We start from the raw sequence: 10,859 nt of genomic DNA on the forward strand, positions 1-10,859 counted from the left end.
TCGACTCGGGATACTTATAAGATACTACCATGATTTTTTCAGATTTTTTGGTCCAACAATAAATTAGGCCAAAAACCGGCCTTACCGACCCTCCCCCTTTCACTTTAAAAGTTCACACTTTAGAGGAAAAACCTTTTTTGGTTAATGATTCACTTTTTCTTCAAAATTTAACTATTTTGTTGAAAATTTATTGTTGTAAATTAATCTTTTTAACTGAAAATTGAAGTATTTGATTTTTGGCATAATATTTATCTACTTTAGCTGAAAATTCAGCTATTTAATTGAAAATTTCGGTATTTTGTTAACATTTTGTTTTTTGTGGTAGAATTTTATTCTTATTGATGACTAATTCATCTTTTTGGTTGAAAATTTATTTCTTTGGTGGAAAATGTAACTATTAGGTTTTAAATTCTTTAAATAATTCGAAGTAGGTTTAAAAATGTATGTATTTTGTACAAAAAAATCTTTTTGGTAAAATATGATTCTTTTTTATTGAAAATTTGTTTCTTCGATTAAAAATTAGTTTCGTTTTTTGAAAATTATATTTTTACCTGAAAATTTAAATGTTTCATTGTTTGTCAATAATTGATCTTTTTTAACAGGCGTTCAATTTTCTTGATTGAAAAATCATCTTTTTGGTAGAAAATTAATCTATTTTGTTGAAAAAAGTTCGGTTTTTTTTTAAAATGTCATCGTTTGCGTTGCAAATGCAATTATTGGAGTAAAAATTAATTCTTTCGATTAAAGATTTATTATTTTGTTTAAACATTAATTTCTGTGCTTCAAAAATTAACTTATTTGTTGAAAATTTGTTCTTTTTTGTTATAGATGAATTTTTTTATTGAAAATTTAGCTATTCCATGTTTGTTTTAACATATACCTTCTGCAGTGGAAAATTCAACTGTATGATTGAAATTTTCTGTATTTTGTTGAAACTTTGTCTCTAGTGGTAGAATAATAATCTTCTTGGTACCTATTTTCCTTTTTGGTTAAAAATTCAAAATTTGTTTGAATATTCGTCTATTTTAGTAAAAATTAATCTTTGTTGCTAGAACATTAATCTTTTTGATCAAACGTGTATTTTTTTAAAATGCGTTTAATCTTCATGCTTGAAAATTAAACGATTTTGTTGAAAATTGATCTATTTTTTATCAAGTATTGACTTTTTTTGTATAATTTCTTCTTTTGGGTTGAAAATTAAGCTATTAGATAAAATTTTTTGTTGTTGTTAAATATTGGTTATTTTAGTTAAAATAATTTCTTTGTTAAAAAATTCAACTATTTTGTTGAAATTTTTGTTCAAAATTGATCTTTTTCTGTAAGTTTTTGGTTTTCAAAAACAATTATCTTAATTTCGACAATGCAGTGAAAATGTTTAAAACTGTCATGTTTCACCTATTGCAAAATCACAACTTTTGATTGATATTTGAAAATAAAGAAATGTCACAATAATCTTTTCGAGATTTTCGTAGCCCATATATTTTTTAGAAAGGGATTAAGTGCAGTCCTGCGAAAATGTCTCATATTTCCCCTTTTTTTAGAGGTGAACTCTAGGGAAGAGAGAAATAGACAATTTTTCGAGGAAGAACAAACGCCAGTTTTAAATGGATCAGTGGACTTGTGGCTTTCTGAATCAACTCAAGAAGACAGTACTTCAAATTACTGGCAACAGGGTCAACAGCAGCAGCAGAAGCAACAGTCTGTTCTTTTAAATTTTGATGATGCTGAAGAAAATATAAGACTGGCAATGGAAAGAGAACAGGAAGTTGGCCATATAGTGCATAGCATATCGGAACTTAATCACATATTCAAGGCGAGTAAAATCAAATCTACTTTAAAATTTACATTAGGTCCTTTTAGGCCGTTTAAAAACTACGTCCAGGGTGGCCGCTGGACCGGGAAACCTTGAAAACCGTGAATTTTATGAAATAGGGAAATGACAGTGAATTTATTTCTTGCTCAGGAATTTTACTAATTTTTAGAGAAAATAAAATCTGTCCGAGTTTGAATTTAACAGATTTTTAAATAACCCGTTGAATTTTGATCTTTTATAAATTATTATATCATTCAGTTTACAATTGTAAATTTTTATATTTTGGATTTTAATTTTTAAGCGTACATTTTTATTTAAAGAGTTTTAAAATGAAGTTTTAAAGACTTAACAAATTAAAAATTAGTACCGTTCGAAATAGAAAAATTTGGATAAAAAACCTTTTTGTTAATCAAATGTAAATATAAATTATAATTTTTAAATTGAACTATACTTTAAGGATGAAGAGGTGGATAATAATTGATTTTACAATACAATTCGAAATCAGTTTAATTTTTAAGAATTTCCAGACTTTAACTTTAAAAATTAAACTGTTTCAATTGAAAAGTCTTAGTATCTAAACAAATGTAAACGCCCGATTAGAACTTTATAAACTATTTTCAATTTTAAAGTAACTTTAAAATATTATATTTATAATTAAAGGCTTTTATTAAATTTCAAATATTGTTTTAGTCTAAAATTTCATATTTTTTAATGAAGAAGAATAACAATTGCTTGATATTTAGAAATATTTTATTGTTTATGTAAAATCAGTAATTATAAATCAAATATTCAAGTCTAAACAAGAAACTAAACTTTGAACGTTATAATTTTAATTGCTCTAATTTAAAAGAAAATATGGATGTTTGCAGCAATTTTAAATGACTTTTTATTTTGCAAAATTAATTTTAGGAGAATATTTAAAAAGATTTCCCAAATTATCAAAAAAGGAATCTGGAAGACTTTAAGGAAATACTTTAACATTTGCAGGATGTAAAAAATAAATTTAGTAAGAATTCGAATTATTTTAAAAGATGTTCAGAATTTCTGAAAACATTTCAAAAATAATTAAGAATTTGAATAAATGTAAAACATCATGCAGATGTTTCAAGATTTTGAAATAAAGTTTAGAAGCTTTTAAGTATTTTAAAACTATTAAACGTGGAATCAATCTAACTTTTAATTAAAAAAGTATTCAGTTTGTAACAAGAATGCAATCGTTCATGTTTTAATATTTCTAACCTTAAAATTTCTTCAAATGATTTGCAGCTCAGCTTTTATTACTTCAAATGGAAAAATTTTTAGCTTTGGAGTTGTAATTTTTTTATTTTATTTTTTTTTATTTCAGTTTTTTTTTTAAATTTCACTTCATTATTTTTATTCATTTATCATTTCCCCTTTTTCCCTTTTTTCAATTTCTGTTTTTTGCCATGCTTTCAAGAAACATCCCTTTTTTTCGTTTTCTCACCCAAATGCGAGCTGAATTAACAGAACTCAATAAGAAAATCCAAATATTTTTTCGCTGAAAGTTCATTCGTTTTAAATGAAATATCTACATTCAGATTTCTGGTTTAGAATTAATCTCTTTTGGTTAAAAATTCTAATATTCAGTTGAAGATTTAACTTATTTGTTGATATTTAGTTCTTTTTTTTGTTGTTTTTAAAAATTAACTTTTTAACAGTAAATTGAATTACTCTATTTTTAGTTGAAAATTGATCGTTTTTAATTGAAAATTCAACTAATAAATTTTTCATTAAGAATTCATATTTTTTGTTGAAAATTCTACTATTTGGTTGAAAGTTGAATTACATTGTTCAACATTTATTTTATTGATTGAATATTGAACTATTTGTTGGAAAATTTGTTTTTTTTTGTTTGAACATTAATTTTTTTATTTGAAAATTTTAATATTCTATTTTTGATTAAGAAATTGTATATTTTTAGTTGAAAATTTGACTAGGTAGTTAAAAACTCATTTTGATGGTTAAAGATTGAACTATTTTGTTAAAAATTAATCGTGAATCCATATTTTATAGTTGAAAATTCAACTACTTTGTTAAAAAATAATTTTATCTATTAAAGAATTAAATATTTTGTTGAAAAATCGTTCTTTTTTTTGGTTGGAAATTAACTTTTTCAACTGAAAATTTAACTATTATATTTTCGTTTCAAATTTGTTTTTTTGTTGTTGATAAATGATCTATTAAATTTTTTTGAGAGAGTTCATGATTTTTAGTTGGAAATTCGATTGAAGATTCAACTATTTTATTAAAAATTCTTGATTTTTGGATAAATTGGACTATTTATAATTGAAAACAAAAATATTTTTTAGTTGTAAATGTAACTAATTAGTGGAAAGTTGAACAGCTTAGTTAAAAATAATTTTATTGGTTTAAGATTCAACTATTTTGGTAAAAGTAATTTTTTTACTGAAAATGGAAAATTTATCATTTTTAGTTGAAAATTTGGTATGTTTTAACTATTTTGTCGTAAATTTGTTTTTTTTTTTGTATAGAAAATTAGTCTCCTTGATTAAAGATTTAACGGCTTGGTTGAAGGTTGAACTGTTTTTTTAAAAAAAAATATTATTTGAAGATCCATCTTTTGGTCTTAAATTTAACTATTCTTCTGAAAATTCGTTTTTCTTTTATTTGAAAATTCATTTTTTAATTAAAAAATGAAACAACTTCATTATTGGTTAAAATTTTATCTTTTTTATTTGAAAATTAAACAATTTCCATGAAAATTGAACTTTTTATTTGAAAATTCAATTGTTTTGTACAAAATTCGTCTTTGGTTTAAAAATAAAACTTTTCTGTTCAAAAATCTATTATTTTAATAGAAAATCTAACTATTTAGCTCAAAATGAACTTTTTAAATGAAATCTCAACAGTTTCTAGAGGATTCGCCTTTTTGGCTTGAAAATTAATCTCTTTTGTTAGAAATTTAATCTATTTTGGTTAATAATGCAACTGTTTTCGGAAAATTTCGTCTTTTTTGGTTGCATTCAAGTGTTTTAGATTGGAAAATAAAATCTTTTTCCATTAAAATATCAAACATTACCATTTTAGTTAACAATTCGTGCTTTTGGCTCAATTTGTCTTTTTCTGCTTAAAAGTGTACATCTTTTCTTGGTTCAAATCTTGGTTAAATAACTACTTGGTTGAAAGTTAAACTTTTGTCCAAAATTATTTTTTTGTTTTGTTTGAGGTACAATATTTTAGTAGAAAACTTAACTATTTTCTTGTAAATTTATTTATTTTATTAAAAATTTAACTGTTTTTTGTTGAAGTTTAATCTTTTTCAACTATTTCGATAAAAATGCATTTATTTTGTTGAAATTCATCTCTTTTTCTTGAAAGCTCAACTAATTGTTGACAAATGTAACTGTTTGGTTGATAATTAAATTTTTGTTTGTAAATTTAACTATTTGGTTAATAATTCAACTGTTTGGTTAAATATTTAAATATTTTGTTGTGTATTTATCTTTGTTGAAAATTGAATTGTCATGTAAAAAATACGTCTTTTGGCTTAAAGATTTGATCTTTGATTAAAGATCCTTTTTGGTTGAATTCAATTCTTTTTGATCAGAAAACAAAATATTTTTTTGGAATATCAACTACTAGAAAACTACTACATTTTTTGTTTAGAATTCATCTTTTTTGATGACAATGCTTGTCCTAAAATTAAATGTTCTGTTTTTTGAAAATTCAACTATTTGATTGAAAAATCATCTTTCTTGGTTGATAATTAATTTAAGAAGTAAAAAATATTAAAGAAATAATATTTAAGAAAGAAATAATTCATTCATTCATTTAAAAAAATTTAAACTTTTTTTGATTAGAAATTAATCAGTTTTGTTGAAAATTCGACTTTGTTGTTGACTTGAAATCTTTAGCGTTTACTATCAAATTCAATATGTTACAGTTACATTAATTTTATTTTAAAGACTTTATTCTCCTATTTTTGTGAAAAATTACCCTATTTCCCCATTTTTTAGAGCATTTTGGGCTCTGAAGTTTGTTGAAATATTTTTTTTATGTTTTGTGTTTTATTAAATTTTAAAATTGTGAAAATTAAATTTCACTCAAAATTGAGGGAGAATTTGGAATGTCACTCTGGGAGCTTCAGGCTTTTTGTGATGATCTGTGGGGGGGGGGGAGTGTTCAAAATAACGTGACGTCCTTTTTGAATGCTCCCCTTTTCAAAATTACTCGTATTTCATTTTTTTAACTATAATAAGGAGTAGAATATTTTAATGACCGAAATCATTTAATATCAGGCAGGTTCTACAGTTGAAGACGTAAAATCTCTCGGGGACAAAATATGTAGTTTTCTAAAGGAAATTAGGCGATAAGTATTTTTGAGATTTGTGAAAACAAAACCAATTTTTTCTTTACAGTTATGTAACTATATAGCCGCGAGAAAATGTAGAAAAATGTTCAAAATTAACAAAAGGACGGTGGCCTAACTGAAAATACTGAAAATCGATTTTCTCAAAAAATTCACACTTATATTTTTTGTCAATTTTTTGTTGAATTTGTACCATTACAAGGAAAATATCTTGTGAGTTTTATGCGGGCTTAATAACTTTTGTGGTCAGGAGAATTTTTTTTCGTAAAATTGAATTTTCGTTTTTTCTTGTTTACAACAGACGAAAAAATTTTGAGAAAATAGTTTGTAGAGTTAAAAATTTTCTTTACTCATTTATGATATTTTATACCGTTTACGAGAAAAGTAAAAGAATTCAAGATTTATATAAAAAGATCTCTTTACCACAAAAATGGCTTGGCCCGCATAAAATTTATAGAATATCTTTTTCATGTAAACAAAAATTTGAACAAATATTTTTTATTTAAATAGAAAAGGTCGGGTTTGCCCCTTTTCACAGAAATTGCCAATATGTTTCTAGTCCTTCACTTGTTTTTTTTTGTAATTTGATATATAAGTGAAGAATTGAAATTCAAAAATGTCTTTATTAATTTTTTTTCTATCATTTTGTAATAGTTTAATGTGTATTCCAATTTAGATTCACTAGAATGGGTAAAACTCGAAAAATAGATTTAAATACCTAACAAGTGTCTCCTGATTTTGAAACTGTGCACAGAAAAGCAATTTATAATATAGAAATAAATACATTTAATAAAATAAATTTAATAATAAAAAAAATTAATAAAATAAAATTAATAAATTTAGAAATATTCAATTTTTTTAGATATCATAAATGAGTAAAGAAATTTTTTGTAGAAATTTTTTAACTGATCAAGGTATTTTCCTTACGATAGTACAAATTCAACAAAAAAATAAGTGTGCGTTTTTTGAGAAAATCGACTTTTTAGTATTTTCAGTAAAACCACCACCATATTGTTAATTTTTGAACATTTTTTAGATTTTCTCGCAGATTTCGAAAGAAGGCGATAAACTGTACCAGAATGTGGAAATATATCTTAAATGTCTTAATTAGGTCAAAAGTTATATAACTGTAAAAAAATTGAGGGGTTTTTCGATAATCGATAATTTTCTTTAAAAAACGGCATCTTTCTCCCCGGGAGATTCTGCAACTTCAATGGTAGAATATGCCTGACTTGAAATGGATTCGGTTTAATAAAGTTTTTTGACTCAGGGTGGCCACTATTTTTTAAATTTTCGTCTCCCGGCTTTCTCCCGATCAATATTCTTGATTTCTCTCGGTTTATAAACAAAGTTAACTTTCTTTGCGAAACCCACAGCTTTTTCATATATATTATCAATTGCGGAAGTCAATAAATATCAGCCAACGTTTTTGTAATCTATTATTATTATTATTTGTAATCTATCATTAACCCTCTAACGACCACTGTTGCAGACTGAAATAATGGTAAAAATTAAAATAATATTTTTTTTGCAAAAAAACGATCAGAAAACGGCCATACATTGTTCCTAAATTATTCCAGAATTTTTATTTAACGGGATCAAGGATTGGCCGTTAAAGAGTTGAACCAATTTTTTAATATAAGGTTTGAAATATTTTTGAAAGAATAATTAATAATTTCGAATTTCAATCGTCTGAAATTTAAAAAAAATAGAACGATTGGGACAATTTATTAAGAAAAAGGAGTTAAATTTTATACTTTCTAAGTCGAAGTGCTGAAAATGAAACAATTTTAATTTGATTTGAAGAATCACGAAACTAGCATGATTTTATATTAAAATTCCAAAAATATGACAATGTCAAAACGTTAAAAATGGAATATTTTAAAACTCAAATTTGTAAACTTGGGTCATTTAAAATTCAGAGGAATTGTAATTGTATTCTTTATAATTAAAAGTGTTCAAAATTAAATAATTAAAGATTGAGAATTTTTAAGTTTGAGTTATTTAAATTCAAAGCGATTAAAATTTGATAATTTAATATTGAAAATTAAACCGAATCTTTCAATGGCAAAGCTTCTGAAATTCGAGAATTTTAAATTGCCATTACATAATAAAAGTACAAGTTAACATTTGCAGAATTTTAAATACTGCGAGAATTATTGTTAAACTTTACAGTTTAATGTTATTCTAAACACTTTGAAAATTATATACTTTCTAGTTGGAAACTTGCAATAATTACAAAATGCGTGAATTATGAAATACACGGAAAATCTCCCCGTGTAATGTTTCTCTCCCGGGTTTATCCCGGTTTTCTCCCGATTCTCCTGGGCGGGTGGCCACCCTGTGACTGTATCAAAAACAAAAATGAATTTTTTTGAACTGCAGGATCTTGCACATATGGTTCAAGACCAAGGGACAATTTTGGATCGGATCGATTACAATATCGAACAAACTCAGGTGCAAGTTTACGAAGGATACCAGCAGCTAAAAAAGGCTGATTCGTACCAAAGAGCAAATCGTAAAATGTACTGTATATTGATACTCGCCGGTGCTATAATTGTTCTAAGTTTTCTCTTCGTCCTTCTCAAAACTTAGTAATCTACAGGAACTTTTAATGTTCGATAAAAATCCAAATGTTACTTATTACACGAAAAAAGTCGCGCTAGAGAATTAAGATTGACAGGAAAGTGTAAATTATATTTAAAGGAATGAATTGATGTGATTGAGGTATGTTTTAGATGAAATTGCAATTACAAACAGAGAGGTCCAATGGTAATCGAACAAATTAATTTATTGTCTGTATATAATATGTGGATGTATGTATATTATATGAATTGTAAATATGTGCCAACGTGACACAGTACTTTGTTTTAATTTAAAATGATTGTTGTATCGTTGTTGCTTGTTTCCTTTCGCCATTCAAAAGTGAATGAAGAAATACGTTGTGTATCATTAAATGTTTTAATTAATTCAGAAACGTATTATCCTTCCAAATTAAAGCAATTGCATTTGATATTAAAAAATTCAGGGTGTGAACCTTACCTGGAAAACCTAGTTTTTTCAGGAAATTTTTATGTATTTGGAAAAACGTACATATTCTAGGGCATTTTTTCTAAAGTCAGGGAATTTTTTCTCGAGCGTGATTAATTTTTTTAATTTTCAATTTTTCTTTGGGTTGAAATTAATGTTTTTTTAACTGAAAAATTGAAGTATCTGGTTGAAAATTCAACAGTTTGTTTGCAATTTTTTCTTCAATCTCTTGTCTGAAAAACCTTTCTGAGTTGAAAAATTAACTCATGTTGAAACGTCGTCCTTTTTGGTTGAATTCAATTCTTTTTGATTAGAAAACAAAATATTTTTTTTGGAATATCAACTACTAGAAAACTACTACATTTTTTGTTTAGAATTCATCTTTTTTGGATTGAAAATTTAATTACTTGATTGAAAGTTAAACTCTTTTGTTAAAAATTGTTTTTTTTTTTTGTAGAAGATTCATAATTTTAATTGGAAAATCATCTCATTGGTTGAAAAATGAGCTATTATGGTCTTCTTCCCGAAATTAAGTTCAGTAGTTAAATATTATTTATCAGCTCTCTCTCTCTCTTCCAATCTTTCGGGACAATTAAAAGCACTCTTTTTTACTGAAAATTTACCTATTCTAGTGAAATATTCCATCATTTTAGTTGAAAATGCATTGCTTTGGTTGAACATTATTTTTTTCGCTAACAATTTAAGTATTCAATTTTTGGACTTTATTTCAAAATTCAACAACATGATTAAAAGTCGATCTTCTGGTGGAAATTTTTTTTTTCTGAAACTTCAACAATTCCAGTTGAAGATTTATCATTGTAGTTGAAAATTCATCTTTTTGTTTGAAAATTCTACTTTTCCAGTTCAATTTTCATCTTTGTAGTTAAAAATTCACCTTTTTTTGTTTAAAATTCAACTATTTCATTTGAAGATTCATAATTTTTTTTGAAAATTCATCTATTTGGTTTAAAATTAATTTTTTTAACTGAAAATTTAAATAATCCATTTGTTATTAAAACTTGATTTGTTTTACTTCAAAATTCAACTACTTTATTAAAAATCGATCTTCTAGTTGAAAATTCATCTTTTTGGTTGAAAATTCCACTTTTCCAGTTTAATTTTCATGTTTGTAGTTAAAAATTTACCCTTTTTGTTTAAAATTCAACTATTTCATTTGACGATTCATAATATTATTTGAAAATTCGTCAATTTGGTTAAAAATTAATTTTTCAACTGAAAATTTAAATAATCCATTTTTGGTTGGAAGTTAATCCTTTTTAGTTCAAAATTCAATTTATTTGGTGGAAAATTCATGTATTTTGTTGAAAAGTTTTTTTTTAGAAAATTAATCTTCTTGTTTGTAAATAAATCTTGTTGTAGAATTTCACAGAATTTAATATTGTGGTCTGAAAAGTCATACTTTTGGTTGAAAATTCGTATTTTTGGTTTGAAATTGAATTATTCTAGTTGAAGATTCATAATTTTAGTTGAAAATTCATCGCTTTGGTTCTAAAGGGGGGTTTCTACCTTGTTGGCCCGAAAAAGTGCTTTTTTTTCAGGAATTTTTTTTGAAAAAAGTATAATAGTTCAAGGAATGAAATTTTCCACAGTTGTTTGAAAAAGTTTATTCTACATATTAAAATTTTTTTTCGGCGATCCGTGTAC

The 10,859-nt window shown here is 25.0% G+C and overlaps 1 protein-coding gene across 1 annotated transcript in view; it reads left to right on the forward strand.

Moving 5' to 3' along the window:
- The window catches only part of LOC117181589 (syntaxin-16), a 20,659-nt gene extending 11,518 nt beyond the window's left edge, over nucleotides 1-9,141 (forward strand). Inside the window, exons 4-5 of the mRNA XM_033374431.1 lie at nucleotides 1,542-1,813; nucleotides 8,550-9,141. Of these exons, the coding sequence (XP_033230322.1) occupies nucleotides 1,542-1,813; nucleotides 8,550-8,759 (482 nt within the window). The 3' untranslated portion in view covers nucleotides 8,760-9,141. The remainder of the gene's footprint in view (nucleotides 1-1,541; nucleotides 1,814-8,549) is intronic.
- Nucleotides 9,142-10,859: the final 1,718 nt, after the last annotated feature.

This window comes from Belonocnema kinseyi, chromosome 10, assembly GCF_010883055.1.
Source record: "Belonocnema kinseyi isolate 2016_QV_RU_SX_M_011 chromosome 10, B_treatae_v1, whole genome shotgun sequence".
Classification (NCBI taxonomy): domain Eukaryota; kingdom Metazoa; phylum Arthropoda; class Insecta; order Hymenoptera; family Cynipidae; genus Belonocnema; species Belonocnema kinseyi.